This window comes from Coregonus clupeaformis, unplaced genomic scaffold, assembly GCF_020615455.1.
Source record: "Coregonus clupeaformis isolate EN_2021a unplaced genomic scaffold, ASM2061545v1 scaf0294, whole genome shotgun sequence".
Lineage (NCBI taxonomy): Eukaryota > Metazoa > Chordata > Actinopteri > Salmoniformes > Salmonidae > Coregonus > Coregonus clupeaformis.
Window position 1 is genome coordinate 243,299 of NW_025533749.1, and position 16,622 is coordinate 259,920.

At 44.7% G+C, this 16,622-nt stretch overlaps 3 protein-coding genes across 3 annotated transcripts; all 3 read right to left on the bottom strand.

The window, feature by feature from the left end:
• Positions 1-3,206: 3,206 nt before the first annotated feature.
• LOC121562565 (NACHT, LRR and PYD domains-containing protein 1 homolog) lies at positions 3,207-5,929 on the bottom strand. Its single transcript, XM_045214664.1, has 6 exons — positions 5,839-5,929; positions 5,394-5,653; positions 4,650-4,784; positions 4,390-4,522; positions 4,279-4,308; positions 3,207-3,774 (listed from the first exon to the last, which is right to left on the bottom strand). Exons 1-6 carry the CDS (start codon positions 5,927-5,929, stop codon positions 3,461-3,463), a joined length of 963 nt encoding a protein of 320 aa, XP_045070599.1. The 3' UTR covers positions 3,207-3,460.
• Positions 5,930-5,947: 18 nt separating this feature from the next.
• Positions 5,948-9,187, bottom strand: LOC123484374 (stonustoxin subunit beta-like). Its single transcript, XM_045214665.1, has 7 exons — positions 9,095-9,187; positions 8,649-8,695; positions 7,957-8,512; positions 7,544-7,587; positions 6,894-6,931; positions 6,186-6,250; positions 5,948-6,053 (listed from the first exon to the last, which is right to left on the bottom strand). Exons 1-7 carry the CDS (start codon positions 9,103-9,105, stop codon positions 5,948-5,950), a joined length of 867 nt encoding a protein of 288 aa, XP_045070600.1. The 5' UTR covers positions 9,106-9,187.
• A 606-nt stretch (positions 9,188-9,793) lies between these two features.
• LOC123484381 (protein NLRC3-like) lies at positions 9,794-15,789 on the bottom strand. The gene is made up of 5 exons (XM_045214673.1): positions 15,703-15,789; positions 14,418-14,611; positions 12,464-14,255; positions 12,310-12,380; positions 9,794-9,798 (listed from the first exon to the last, which is right to left on the bottom strand). The coding sequence occupies exons 2-5, from the start codon at positions 14,548-14,550 to the stop codon at positions 9,794-9,796; spliced, it is 2,001 nt and encodes a 666-aa protein (XP_045070608.1). The 5' UTR covers positions 14,551-14,611; positions 15,703-15,789.
• Between the last annotated feature and the right edge of the window lie 833 nt (positions 15,790-16,622).

The following is a 16,622-nucleotide window of genomic DNA, read 5'->3' on the forward strand; positions in this document are numbered from 1 at the left end:
GCCCCCCACCACCCACAACAGACTCTTACCCTGCCCCCCACCACCACCCAACAGACTCTTACCCTGCCCCCCACCACCCAACAGACTCTTACCCTGCCCCCACCACCCAACGGACTCTTACCCTGCCCCTACCACCCAACAGACTCTTACCCTGCCCCCACCACCCAACAGACTCTTACCCTACCCCCAACACCCAACAGACTCTTACCCTGCCCCCCACCACCCAACAGACTCTTACCCTGCCCCCCACCACCCAACAGACTCTTACCCTGCCCCCACCACCACCCAACAGACTCTTACCCTGCCCCCACCACCACCCAACAGACTCTTACCCTGCCCCCACCACCAGCCAACAGACTCTTACCCTGCCCCCACCACCACCCAACAGACTCTTACCCTGCCCCCACCACCACCCAACAGACTCTTACCCTCCCCCACCACCCAACAGACTCTTACCCTGCCCCCACCACCACCCAACGGACTCTTACCCTGCCCCCACCACCCAACAGACTCTTACCCTGCCCCCCACCACCACCCAACAGACTCTTACCCTGCCCCACCACCCAACAGACTCTTACCCTGCCCCCCCACCACCCAACAGACTCCTCTGCCCCACCTGCGCTGTTGGAGCCCAGAGCACAAGATTTTGCGTCCCTCTCCATGTGACTAATAAACTCATCTAATCTAATTAACGATGGGATTTTAGAGTGTTTTCTAAAATTGATTATTATAATAATATTATTATTATTATTAATAGTAGCATCATAAATGTTATTTGTATTACTGCTGTTACCATGACAACTGTCTAGTAATCATTACTTTCAATGCTGTTAACAAATGTCAGTGCTATAATATTATTTGTGCTATAAAGGCGGTTGACTTTATTGCTTTTTTCCATATTGTTAAACAACATTCTAAGTCACAATACATTCCTTTTAATTGACATGTACAACATGTATTTGACAGGGATACTGCACATCAATCAACATTTCTGTAAATGTGCCAGATTTAGCTGTAGTCCCTGGGCAGGTAGATACACATAGAAAATACAACGTTATAAAACATTTAGTAAAACATTGTGTATAGATGGGGGCTGATTGGTCCTTCAGCCACTCTCAAGTCATTGGTAAAGGGGTGAGAGGTTGAACAGCTCCTTATATGTCCTTCAGCCACTCTCAAGTCATTGGTAAAGGGGTGAGAGGTTGAACAGCTCCTTATATGTCCTTCAGCCACTCTCAAGTCATTGGTAAAGGGGTGAGAGGTTGAACAGCTCCTTATGTGTCCTTCAGCCTCTCAAGTCATTGGTAAAGGGGGTGAGAGGTTGAACAGCTCCTTATATGTCCTTCAGCCTCTCAAGTCATTGGTAAAGGGGAGAGAGGTTGAACAGCTCCTTATATGTCCTTCAGCCACTCTCAAGTCATTGGTAAAGGGGAGAGAGGTTGAACAGCTCCTTATATGTCCTTCAGCCACTCTCAAGTCATTGGTAAAGGGGAGAGAGGTTGAACAGCTCCTTATATGTCCTTCAGCCACTCTCAAGTCATTGGTAAAGGGGTGAGAGGTTGAACAGCTCCTTATATGTCCTTCAGCCACTCACAAGTCATTGGTAAAGGGGAGAGAGGTTGAACAGCTCCTTATATGTCCTTCAGCCACTCTCAAGTCATTGGTAAAGTGGAGAGAGGTTGAGCAGCTCCTTATGTCTGTCAATGGTCAATGTGCTCTCACTGAGAAAACTGCTGATAGACTGAGGTGGTTGTGGTGATATCCAGCCCCTCTCATTAACCTCTATCAGGCCAACACTACAATATATTCATAAAATACATTTCTGTGGTTTTAAGTTGAATGCCAAATTCTCAGAGCCATTTTCCCGGACACATTCACAGTGAGTATGCAAATACAGTAAGTAAATTCCAATAACATCACAATACATGTTTACAATGCGTATACAATACATGTTTACAATGCGTATACAATGAAATTTAAAATCTAAAGTTTAAAATACACAGACATCAGGTAGGTAGGTGTGTTGGTGTGAGAGAGACAGAGTTGTATCAACATGTTCTGCTAGATAGGGGTCCAGCTAGGTACCTAGTGGAGGACTAACTGACCCTGCTGCTAGATAGGGGTCCAGCTAGGTACCTAGTGGAGGACTAACTGACCCTCCTGCTAGATAGGGGTCCAGCTAGGTACCTAGTGGAGGACTAACTGACCCTCCTGCTAGATAGGGGTCCAGCTAGGTACCTAGTGGAGGACTAACTGACCCTCCTGCTAGATAGGGGGTCCAGCTAGGTACCTAGTGGAGGACTAACTGACCCTCCTGCTAGATAGGGGTCCAGCTAGGTACCTAGTGGAGGACTAACTGACCCTCCTGCTAGATAGGGGTCCAGCTAGGTACCTAGTGGAGGACCAACTGACCCTCCTGCTAGATAGGGGTCCAGCTAGGTACCTAGTGGAGGACTAACTGACCCTCCTGCTAGATAGGGGTCCAGCTAGGTACCTAGTGGAGGACTAACTGACCCTACTGCTAGATAGGGGTCCAGCTAGGTACCTAGTGGAGGACTAACTGATCCTCCTGCTAGATAGGGGTCCAGCTAGGTACCTACTGGAGGACTAACTGATCCTCCTGCTAGATAGGGGTCCAGCTAGGTACCTACTGGAGGACTAACTGACCCTCCTGCTAGATAGGGGTCCAGCTAGGTACCTAGTGGAGGACTAACTGACCCTCCTGCTAGATAGGGGTCCAGCTAGGTACCTAGTGGAGGACTAACTGACCCTCCTGCTAGATAGGGGTCCATACCTAGGTACCTAGTGGAGGACTAACTGACCCTCCTACTAGATAGGGTCCATACCTAGGTACCTAGTGGAGGACTAACTGACCCTCCTACTAGATAGGGGTCCATACCTAGGTACCTAGTGGAGGACCAACTGACCCTCCTGCTAGATAGGGGTCCATACCTAGGTACCTAGTGGAGGACTAACTGACCCTCCTGCTAAATAGGGGTCCAGCTAGGTACCTAGTGGAGGACTAACTGACCCTCCTGCTAGATAGGGGTCCAGCTAGGTACCTAGTGGAGGACTAACTGACCCTCCTGCTAGATAGGGGTCCAGCTAGGTACCTAGTGGAGGACTAACTGACCCTCCCTGCTAGATAGGGGTCCAGCTAGGTACCTAGTGGAGGACTAACTGACCCTCCTGCTAGATAGGGGGTCCAGCTAGGTACCTAGTGGAGGACTAACTGACCCTCCTGCTAGAAGATCCACACCTCCAGGAGGCTGCAGAAGGAGAGAGGCTGTGTGGCTGGACCTTTGGTTAGTTTATTGCTATTATAGTGGTCATGTTTGATTGACATTTTCTGTACATTTTTAGGAGCCTGAATTAAAGCAACAGACAACAAGACCATGTTGAACCACCCTGCCTGTCTATTCTGCCTGGTCTCCCCACACCCAGGGGGTTGGCTACAACTTTAGATCTGAAGCTGTGACCAAAGATAGGGGTCCAGCTCCCCAAGAAGGTTGATCATCCTGGAACATGACTCAGTTCCTTTTCTCAACACCATGTCGATGATGTCACGTGCCTTCTCTGCCCTCTCAGCTATCACCTTTACTGACTCCATTTCCTCCTGGTTGATGACTGTGTGTTGCAGGAGTCCGTCCAGCAGACCATCCAGGACAGGTCCTGACACTCGTCTCACAAACTCTGTCCGTACAGAACCCAGCTGCTGCTCTGCAGAACCAGTCAGACTGCTCTCAGCCGGACGCCCTGCCCCCAACACAGCACCTGAGAGAGTCAGGTTACAAAATAACTACATTTGTTCATTCACATTTCAGACATTTAGAAACAGACTTCTTTCAGAGTGACCTACAGTAAAAGTCTTCATTGTATTATTAATCGTTGCATTAAGAACACATTCTGTAACAATAACAACCTGAATCAATGAACACATCACACCACTACTGTTTCATTCATATTTAGGGTCGGTTTTCACAGACGTAGAAAAGTGGGGCATTCAGAACCAGGCTAATCTACATCAAGTCCTGGAGGAGATGTCATTCAGAACCAGGCTAATCTACATCAAGTCCTGGAGGAGATGTCATTCAGAACCAGGCTAATCTACATCAAGTCCTGGAGGAGATGTCCTTCAGAACCAGGCTAATCTACATCAAGTCCTGGAGGAGATGTCATTGATCTTGAAGACAGCCTTTTATAATCAGGACTAGTCCAACAGTAAACCATGTCGACTGGCCCTCAAGCCATTGGTTTGTACCTCTCATGTTTACTTACTAGTTGAATGGGTTTCAGGGATGTATTCATCTGAAAGAAACAAAAAGAGGTTATAATCACTAAATAGCATCTGTCAGAAAATAACAGAGTATGATTGACAAATTCTGCTACCTGTTGGTACCATATCTCTCCATACTGTCCTCTCATCATCCCCGATTAACTCCATCTCAATGTCAACCCCTGTGTTTCTCATAACCATCTTACAACAGCTTGGTGTGGTGTCTGCAGGTAACAGCTGAATCTTCTGTAGAAGGTCATATGGTGCAACGATTGAGACAACAGACAGAGAAAGAGAGAAAGAAATAGAATGATATTCCAGTTATTCATATATAATATGACAGATTCATGTCCTCAGCCTGCTAAAACTGCACCTCTGGATAGATGGAGGAGGAATGGGGATTCTTGACTGCAAACCAACTGTTCAGCTTTAAGGACCCCTTTAGACTTGACAGGACCAATTCTGAATATCCTTGGGACACCTGATGTTTCTCCCGGTCCCGAACAGCCTACAAAATGAGCAGTGTAGTAGTCAGTCTGAACAATGTAGTCTAATAATTCACACAACATGCAGCTCACTGAGCAATCCTTTTTTATCAAGCCCAAAAAAATTGTACAATCAATGTATTGATTTTTTACCCTTATTTTACCAGGTAATTGACTGAGAAGAGAGTCTATTTTACAGCAATGACCTCGGGAAGTGTTACAGGGGAAAGGGGATGAATGAGCCAATTGGAAGCTGGGGATGATTAGGTGGCCATGATGGTATGAGGGCCAGATAGTGAATTTAGCCAGGACACCGGGGTTAACACCCCTACTCTTACGATAAGTGCCATGGGATCTTTAGTGACCACAGAGAGTCAGGAAACATGTTTAACGTCCCATGCGAAAGACAGCACACTACTCAGGGCAATATCCCCTTCACTGCCCCGGGGCATTGGGTTCTCCTTCGAACAGAGAGAAGAGTGCCGTCTACTGGCTCTTCAAATGAATGAGACAGAAATAGATTCCTCACAGAGCTGCATGTCGTCTTTGTAATCTATAGATTTTCAACAAACTATCAGCTTTCCTTTAGTAAGTTTCAACATACTGTTGTCACTTCAATGATGGTGCCTCACCTCTTTCTGACTGGAGTTTCTGAGGAGCATGTACAGCCGTGAAATTACTGTTGCCTTTTTTACTGCCATATAGAGGACCACGTCACAGTGGACATCTACGTTCCAAAAAAAGATATAGCTCAGTATAACAGCGATAGCTGAGAACCTGGGATGGAGAATCTTAGCATGGAATCTGGTGACCTCATGCACTTCCTCAACAGACACTCCATGTTCCTCTACATGAAGAATCTTCATCTCATTCCTCAGGGAAGGGTTGGTCCCTGAACAACACAATAAAAAGGAGACAGAAAGACAAATATTGTATTATATTCCAACTAAATCACAAAGAATATGCAGTATCAGATCACAGTAAATAAACTCCCAGAATAGTTCATTCATTAATTCAGGAAGTGAAACTCAGTTACATGGAAATGTCTTTCTGAATACTATGTCTATATGGTTTTACCTAAACAGACAAAGTGTGGCAGATGAACTTCCTCCAGTTCACCTAACTCCATAGTGATGTCCAGCAATGGACCACCTTGTCCGTACTGCATGTCTTTCAGAAGTTGACTTTAGGGTTCCCAGTTCCTGAAGTGATACTTCAGAATGACATCTCTGTCACACACCCAGCGGAGCCCAGACACTGTGCACTCATAACGCCCCTTGGGTGTCCTGTGCCTGAGGGCAACAACAAGATATGGTAGAGAGGGTCAATCGTCAAATGGAGAGGTTGGATTAGAAGCCTATTCCCAAAGGTAATGGGGAAATACACTAGCAAGTGGAATGAAATGTTAAAAGTAGTTATTTTACCTGAACATTGTCACTCCCTGGACAGTGGAAGTCAAGGGTTCAATCGGAAGCCAGTGTGTGGAGTCCTGAGCAAGGACAAGCATGTCAGTTATACATATGGGGCCAGTTTCCTGGACACAGATTGAGTCTAGTGCTGGACTTTAAGCATGATCAATGGAAGTTTCAATAGAAAGTTCATTAAGGTCCAGGACTAGGCTTAATCTGTGTCCGGGAAACTGGCCCATTAACCAAAGTTACTAATCTAATGTATTTATTCAATGTTACATGGAATGCTGGCGATTGATCCAATTAAACTGTCTAATGACAAAATATGACAGAAGTTAAAATCCTGCATTCCTACAAGCAGAACACAGGACTGTCTATATCCCAGTATGAATGGTTGGTCAGTACACACCTGGCTTTCAGACTGTGTTTATATTACTAAAGCAGAACACAGGACTGTCTATATCCCAGTATGAATGGTTGGTCAGTACACACCTGGCTTTCAGACTGTGTTTATATTACTAAAGCAGAACACAGGACTGTCTATATCCCAGTATGAATGGTTGGTCAGTACACACCTGGCTTTCAGACTGTGTTTATATTACTAAAGCAGAACACAGGACTGTCTATATCCCAGTATGAATGGTTGGTCAGTACACACCTGGCTTTCAGACTGTGCCTGACTCCTGAAGGTATGTAAAAGTGAGAATTGACATTTTGACTTACCTCAACATGGTCACAAGTCTTACAGCTCTGAGGAATCCCTGAAGTCAAAAGTAGTTGTTATTTAAAACGGACAATCTCATGTAATAATGAATTTATAAATATTAAACAGACTTGTAATAAAAATGAATGTAAGTGAGCAACAGTCTCAGAATGTACACTCATTATCATACCATAATCTGACATTAGTGTTATATTAATGAATGTTTGTGGAAGCAGGAAACAACATGGTTCTGGTCCATGTTTTGGAGATGTTGGGGACCTGATTTCTGGTAGATCCCAGTATGAGAGCTTAAAGGTAGAGTCAGCTAAATGATGTTGTACGAGCAGCACCGCAGATATTGTGATGAGCAAGATGCCTGACTTCTCTCTCACACAGTATCTGCCCATGTGCACGGGTTCTCTTCACTCTCCTGTGAGGTAGCCACGGGACCAAAACAGAGAAGTTTAGCATCGCGCTCCAACACTCTTAGTTGTTGTAGAAATTGACCCACTATGATGTTTACTTTGTGCATCTACATCATATTGCTGACTCTACCTTTAATTTGTTTTGACCAAATATATCATGATTGTGTTCCTTGCCTCGGACTCAAGTATAATGAACGCTTTAAAAGTATTTTGATTGAAAAACAATTAAATCAGTTAACGCTCACATTTCTCAGGTCCAGGCTTGATACAACACTCTCCACCATGGTCTCTGGTGTTCTCAGGTCCAGGCTTGATACAACACTCTCCACCATGGTCTCTGCTGTTGGGAAAGCAGATGGATAGACTGTGATTAAACTAAATACAACTATGTCAACTTCTGTACATCCAACAGAACACATTAAAACACACCACCACTACTAATCTAACTGTCTGTAGGTCCAGCAGAACACATTAAAACACACCACTACTACTAATCTAACTGTCTGTAGGTCCAACAGAACACATTAAAACACACCACTACCACTAATCTAACTGTCTGTAGGTCCAACAGAACACATTAAAACAAACCACTACTACTAATCTAATTGTAGGAATGATTCCAGAGGAAAACACATGATGAAACATTGCTATCACTCACCTTTGAATGTGTTGGTCATCTATCTGACACAGGGTCACTGAGGAGGAGGAAACCTCAAACCTAAACCCTGGATAGAGGGGTTCAGTGAATGTGGTGTGTTCTGTGTAAAGGTGTGTCAGTGTACCAGAGGAGGACACGATATAGAAGGACAAAGTACCAGCTGGCCAGTCCAGATACACTCCAACTCTGTTAGAAACAGGACCAGAGATGGATCTGTCGACTCCAGCATGGTAAAAGTCATATCCACTGTCATAGTAGAATAAACTCCAGGACTTCCTGTTGGCTCCAATACAACTGTCATCCACCATCACTCCCTTCCTCTTCATTCCTTTGTACACCACACCAATGTCAGCCCTGTCACCATCCTTCTCCACCTCCCAGTAATAACGAGATCCAGATAAGACTTCTCTGCAGAGAACTTGGGGAAGATGGTCAAATCTGTCTGGATGGTCTTCATAATGCTGCTTCTTCTTCACCCGTGTCACCTTCCTGTTCCCCTCAGACAGTATCAGGTTTGGGTTTGCTGTATTTGGGTCCAGGGTGAGATGACAGGCATCTGTAGACAAAAGGAGAGTTTAATCAAACCACATCTTCATATAAAATGTTGTTTTGTAGGTAGAGAACAAGTATTGATTAGTTACTATGTTACTGTAGTTCTGAATATGTAGTTAATTAGGATTTAAGAGACTTACATTTCCTCAGCCCTGGTTTCAGCCTGAACTCTCCACCATGATCCACACTGTAGGAGAAACAGGTTATTGACTGACAAAGACCTAATAAAGCAGTCAACATTTAAACCATATTGTTGTGTTCTGGTGCACTATCCAAGTTCATTACTAGAGACATACAGGTATTCTATCCTACCTACTGCATACAGAACAGAGTACAATTCATTACTAGAGACATACAGGTATTCTATCCTACATACTGCATACAGAACAGAGTACAATTCCAACAGGATATCAGAGATGCAGAAGAAGAGTATTCATGTGGTGATGATGTATGCTGTGTTGGAGTGCTAAGCCTGCTAGGTAAACGTCCCCTGTATTCTACCATCATGTCCTCATGTTACTGAACATACTACACTACATAGGACACAACCACTGCTCACACTATTAGGACATCTATTCTGACTTACTTCAGCTTCATCAGTTTATCTGTGGGATCCACCAGAGCAGCTGAAAGCAGTCCCCCTGCAGAGTCTCCTGGGTGATTGTAGCTCAGGTCCAGCTCTTTCAGGTGGGAGGGGTTTGACCTCAGAGCTGAAGACAGAGCAGCACAGCCCTCCTCTGTGACCAGACAGCCAGACAGCCTACAGAGAGACACAACAGCTGTCTAGGTTGGTGGACTGGTGTCAATCATCTTGTAGGACACCCATAATTTTGTCCATGACACAAACATTGTCATGAAACATTAGATTTTCAGAGTATTTGTTTTACTAAGCTCAGTACCGACCTGACTACAACAGCTATACATACCCCAGTGTGTGTAGTTTACAGTCTGGATCATCCAGTCCAGCAGAGGGCAGTGTAACTCAGCTCAGTACCGACCTGACTGAAAAAGCTGTACATACCCCAGTGTGTGTAGTTTACAGTCTGGATCCTCCAGTCCAGCAGAGGGCAGTGTAACTCAGCTCAGTACCGACCTGACTGAAACAGCTGTACTTACCCCAGTGTGTGTAGTTTACAGTCTGGATCCTCCAGTCCAGCAGACAGCAGTGTAACTCCTGAGTCCTGCAGGTCATTGTCTCTCAGCTCCAGTTGTTTCAGTTGTGAGTTGGGTGAGCTCAGGACTGAGGCCAGATCTGAACAGCAACCCTCTGTCAGACCACACTGACCTAGACTAGAGGGCAGAAGAGCACATGATTAACAAATGTTTAAAACATCCACATAATAACTCCTACTGAAGATATTTAACTCACACTAGTGTGTGTATGTTGCAGAGTGGAATGGTTAGTCCAACACAGAGCAGCTCCACTCCTCTGGTTAGTCCAACACAGAGCAGCTCCACTCCTCTGTCTCCCAGGTCATTGTAGCTGAGGTCCAGTTCTCTCAGGGGGGAGTTTGGTGTCTGCAGAGCTGAAGCCAGAGTCTCACAGGATTCATATGTGAGTTTACAGCCAGACAGTCTGGAGAGAGGAGATATAGTGATACACTGTTAAATATGCAAAGCTTTAAGAATAATGAGATGCATTAAGACAATAACAGAAGGACACATGATTAACCAATGTTAAAAACATACTAACTCACTCAAGATATTTACCTAAGTTTTATATATGTTATGTATGTTTCTGGATATGTCCCAAAATGTTAAAATAATGTTACAAACATACACATACTAACTATACTGAACAGAAATATAAACCCAACATGTAAAGTGTTGGTCCCACGTTTCATGAGCTGCAATAAAATATCCCAGATATGTTCCATACGCACAAAAGCTTATTTCTCTCAAATGTTGTGCATAAATTTGTTTAGATCCCTGTTAGTGAGCATTTCTCCTTTGTTAAGAAAATCCATTTTGTTAAGATAATCCATTCACCTGACAGGTGTGGTATATCAAGAAGCTGATTAAACTGCTTGATCATTACACAGGTGCACCTTGTGCTGGGGACAATAAAAGGCCACTCTGAAATGTGCAGTTTTGTCACACAACACAATGCCACAGATGTCTCAAGTTTTGAGGGAGCGTGCAATTGGCATGATGACTGCAGGAATGTCCACCATAGCTGTTGCTAGAGAATTTTATGTTAATTTCTCTTCCATAAACCGCCTCCAACATCGTTTTAGATAATTTGGCAGTACATCCTACCGGCCTCACAATCACAGACCACATGTAACCACGCCAGCCCAGGACCTCCACATCCGGCTTCTTCACCTGTAGGATGGTCTGAGACAAGCCACCAGGACAGCTGATTTAACTGTGGGTTTTCACAACCGAATACTTTCTGCACAAACTGTCAGAAACCGTCTCAGGGAAGCTCATCTGCGTGCTCGTCATCCTCACCAGGGTCTTGACCTGACTGCAGTTCGGCGTCGTAACCAACTTCTGTGGGCAAATGCTCACCTTCGATGGCCACTGGCACACTGGAGAAGTGTGCTCTTCACGTATGAATCCCGGTTTCAACTGTACCGGGAAGATGGCAGAAAGCGTGTAGGGCGTCGTGATGGCATTGTGTGGGCGAGCGGTTTGCTGATGTCAACGTTGTGAACAGAGTGCCCCATGGTGGCGGTGGGGTTATGGTATGGGCCGGCATAAGCTACGGACAATGAACAAAATCACATTTTATCGATGGCAATTTGAATGCACAGAGATACCGTGATGAGATCCTGAGGCCCATTGTCGTGCCATTCAACCGCCGCCATCACCTCATGTTTCAGCATGATAATGCACGGCCCCGTGTCGCAAGGATCTGTATACAATTCCTGGAAGCTGAAAATGTCCCAGTTCTTCCATGGACTGCATACTCACCAGACATGCATGTTTGGGATGCTCTGGATCGACGTGTACGACAGCGTCTTCCAGTTCCCGGCAGTTTCCAGCAACGTCGCACAGCCATTGAAGAGGAGTGGGAGAACATTCCACAGGCCACAATCAACAGCCTGATCAACTCTATGTGAAGGAGATGTGTCGCGCTGCATGAGGCAAATGGTGGTCACACCAGATACGGACTGGTTTTCTGATACACACCCATACTTATATTTTTTAAGGTATCTGTGACCAACAGATGCATATCTGAATTCCCATTTATGTGAAATCCATAGATTAGGGCCTAATGAATTTATTTCAATTGACTGATTTCCTCATATGAACTGTAACTCAGTAAAACCTTTCAAATTGTTGCATGTTGCATTTATATTCTTGTTCAGTATACAGTACATACATAATATATAAACACTCACAGTGGATACTGAAGATATTTAACTCACACTAGTGTCTGTATGTTGCAGAGTGGACTGGTTAGTCCAACACAGAGCAGCTTCACTCCTCTGTCTCCCAGGTCATTGTAGCTGAGGTCCAGTTCTCTCAGGGGGGAGTTTGGTGTCTGCAGAGTTGAGGCCAGAGTCTCACAGGATTTATATGTGAGTTTACAGCCAGACAGTCTGGAGAGAGGAGATATAGTGATACACTGTTAAATATACAAAGCTTTAAGAATAATGATATGCATTAAGACAATAACAGAAGGACACATGATTAACCAATGTTAAAAACATACTAACTCACTCAAGATATTTAACCTTAGTTTGATATATTTATCACATTTGATGTATGTTTCTGCATATTTACCAAGATGTTCAAATAATGTTAAAAACATACACATACTAACTACATACATAATATATAAACACTCACAGTGGATAATGAAGGCCAGAGTTGAGGCCAGAGTCTCACAGGATTTATATGTGAGTTTACAGCGATCCAGTCTGGAGAGAGGAGATCATCTGTTAGATATACAAATCCTTCAGAATAATGATACTGTATACATCAACTCAATAACAGAACTTACAGTGCTCTCTTGCAGGTTTTCACTACCGGCAGCAACCTCTGATAACCTGTCTCTGATGTGGTGTATGTCTTCAGGTCAAACTCCTCCAGCACCTCCTCTGACATCAGTAACAGGTAGGCCAGGGCTGAACATTGGTCAAGTTTTAGTCTTGTTTCTGAAAGAGTTCCTGATCGCAGGGAGGTTTGCATTTCTTCAACTAGAGAGTTGGCACCAAGTTCATTCAGACAGTGGAACAAGTTGATGATCCTTTCTGGTGAGGATTCCCTTTCGATCTTGTCTGAAATGTACCTGACTGTTCTCTCAACTGTTTCCTCATTGCTCTGTGTTGTACTTCCTGTCTGTGTCAGAAGGCCTCGTAACAGATTCTGATTGGACTCCAGTGAGAGACCCAGAAGGAAGCGAAGGAACAGGTCCAGGTGTCCATTCTCACTCTTCAAGGCCTGGTCCACTGCTCTCCTGTGTAAGTCAGACAACTGGATTGACTCCTCATCTTCATCCTCACTAGTGGTGGAAAAAACATTTTCCTTCTTGTCCAGACATGATTCTAAAGCATGCACTGCTGCTAGAAACTCCTGCATGCTCAGATGCACAAAGCTGTAGACCTTCTCTTGGTACAGCCCAGATTCTTCTTTAAAGATCTCTGTACACAATGCTGAGTACTCTGATGCCTCTGTGACATCAAGGCCACACTCTCTCAGGTCCTCCTCATAGAAGATCAGGTTGCCCTTCTGCAGCTGTTGGAAAGCCAGCTCTGCCAGTTTCAGGATCATCTCTTTGTCTGACTGAGACAGTTCCTTTGGGTTTGTCTCTGTGGCTTTGTTGTACTTCTTGTTCTTCACAATGATTTGGATGAGCGTGAAGTGTGTGAACATCTGGGTCTGAGTTTTGGGGACTTCATCCTTCTCTGCCTCTTTCAGCATCATCTCAAGGACAGTGGCTGATATCCAACAGAAGACTGGCATGTGGCACATGATGTGGAGGCTCCTTGATGTCTTCATGTGTTTGATGATTTCATTGGCCAGATTCTGATCTGTGATTTTCTTCCTGAAGTACTCCTCCTTCTGTGGATCATTGAACCCTCGTACCTCTGTCACCTGGTCAACACACTCAGGAGGGATCTGATTGGCTGCTGCAGGCCGTGATGTTATCCAGAGGAGAGCAGAGCGAAGCAGATTCCCCTTGATGAGGTTTGTCAGCAGCACGTCCACTGAGGTTGGCTTCGTGACATCACAGCACCTCTCATTGTTTTTGAAGTCTAGAGGAAGTCGACACTCATCCAGACCATCAAAAATGAAAACAGTTTTGGTTTCACCATCTTCAATGCTGTCAATCTCTTTCAGCTCTGAGAAGTAGTGGGAAAGAAGTTGCATCAGACTGTATTGGTCCTTTTTCAGGTTCAGATCACGGAAAGGAAGAGGAAACATGAAATGAACGTCCTGATTTGCTTTTCCCTCTGCCCAGTCAAGGATGACCTTCTGCACAGAGACTGTTTTTCCAATGCCAGCGATTCCTTTTGTCAGCACAGTTCTGATAGGTTTGTCTTGTCCAGGTAAAGGGTTGAAGATGTCGTTGCATTTGATTGGTGTCTCTTGTGTGGTTTGTTTCTTGGATGCCATCTCTATCTGTCTCACCTCATGTTCATTATTGACCCCTCCACTTCCACCCTCTGTGATGTAGAGCTCTGTGTAGATGTCCTTTAACAGACTTTGGTTTCCAATTCCTTCAGATATGTGTTGATACTTGTGTTTCAGTTTAGCCTTAATGTCTTGTTGGACTGTCAGAAGAGTTTGACCTGTAGGAAAAACATGAGATTTGATATTAATACCATAAAACTAGAAGATTAACTTTTGAAAGTTAAAACTGATCAACATGATCTAATATTAAAGCAGTAATTTGATGAATAGAGAAAGATGTAAGGTGTGGACGGGAGGGCTGTTGCAACTCCCAGTCTTACTCCTCATACCCAGAGGGTTGTGTGTGAACATTACAGCACCCTGGCTGACAATCCCCTCCATCGTCTCAACTGGATCCTGAACGTTTTCATAGTCCAACTGGTAGTCAGAGCTTTTCATCTGTTGTTCAGACATTTTGCCACGTCTCAGAGGTTCCCGGCTGGGTGTAGGTGACTCTGCTCTGGGCTTCTGGACACTTTCAACAAAACAGGGAGACAGATCACTTCATCAATAGTGCATCAATATCACATCGACAACTGCATAGCTGAACTCAAGTCCTGATGTTTCTTTGAAATGAGGGGCTGCTGTTCTGAAGCCTTTTCCAGATTGCAAAAAATCTGGAGCATGTATGGGATTCTCTACTTTACACACAGTCTCTACTCTACTCATTCACTATGGGATTCTCTACTTTACACACAGTCTCTACTCTACTCATTCACTATGGGATTCTCTACTTTACACACAGTCTCTACTCTACTTATTCACTATGGGATTCTCTACTTTACACACAGTCTCTACTCTACTCATTCACTATGGGATTCTCTACTTTACACACAGTCTCTACTCTACTCATTCACTATGGGATTCTCTACTTTACACACAGTCTCTACTCTACTCATTCACTATGGGATTCTCTACTTTACACACAGTCTCTACTCTACTCATTCACTATGGGATTCTCTACTTTACACACAGTCTCTACTCTACTCATTCACTATGGGATTCTCTACTTTACACACAGTCTCTACTCTACTCATTCACTATGGGATTCTCTACTTTACACACAGTCTCTACTCTACTCATTCACTATGGGATTCTCTACTTTACACACAGTCTCTACTCTACTCATTCACTATGGGATTCTCTACTTTACACACAGTCTCTACTCTACTCATTCACTGCCCAGAGAACAGACTACTCTGGCCATTTCAGTGATGAATGGAGAATGGTGCTTGTTTAATAAAGCTACATCAATCAATGTCTGCAAGATCACATACTGATAGTATTCTACAGAACCCAATATAATAGCATAGCCGGCCAAACCCTCCCCTACCCTGGACGACACTGGGCCAATTGTGCGCCGCCCCATGGGTCTCCCGGTCGCGGCCGGCTGCGACAGAGCCTGGACTCAAACCAGGATCTCTAGTGGCACAGCTAGCACTGCGATGCAGAGCCTTAGACCACTGCGCCACTCGGGAGGCCCCCTGGTCAAAGGATTTTTGGAAACACTTCTCTTAAATTAGTTGTACATCTTTAAAATTACTTTATTTACAATTGATCTCTTACCTCTTAGAACTGGTGTCTTGAGTCAGACTCTTTTTAGAGGCAGTGGTCCCCTCCTCTCTCTCAGAATACTTCCTCTTAGAGGCAGTGCCTCTCTCCTCTCTCTCCCCAGAGAGACTCATTTTAGAGGCAGTGATCTCCTCCTCTCTCTCCCCAGAGAGACTCATTTTAGAGGCAGTGGTCTCCTCCTCTCTCTCCCCAGAGAGACACATTTTAGAGGCAGTGGTCCCCTCCTCTCTCTCCCCAGAGACACTCATTTTAGAGGCAGTGGTCCCCTCCTCTCTCTCCCCAGAGAGACTCATTTTAGAGGCAGTGGTCCCCTCCTCTCTCTCCCCCAGAGAGACTCATTTTAGAGGCAGTGGTCCCCCTCCTCTCTCTCCCCAGAGAGACTCATTTTAGAGGCAGTGGTCCCCTCCTCTCTCTCCCCAGAGAGACTCATTTTAGAGGCAGTGGTCCCCTCCTCTCTCTCCCCAGAGAGACTCATTTTAGAGGCAGTGGTCCCCTCCTCTCTCTCCCCAGAGAGACTCATTTTAGAGGCAGTGGTCTCGTCCTCTCTCTCCCCAGAGAGACTCATTTTAGAGGCAGTGGTCCCCTCCTCTCTCTCCCCAGAGAGACTCATTTTAGAGGCAGTGGTCTCCTCCTCTCTCTCCCCAGAGAGACTCATTTTAGATGTAAGTCACAGCTCACTCAGCTACAATAAGAAATAACAGAACAGTCAATATTTCTGAACATTGTTGAAGAACCATTAACAATGACAACACTTTTACTGTCTGTGGTCAAAGTTCAAACAGAGACTTCATATTGCATTTAAACATGCATAGTTAATTTGATTTGATTTGACTTGGATCCCCATTAGCTTACTCCATAATAACAGCTTGTCTACCTCGGGTACACACAACTAAAAATATGTTACAGCTTAGATT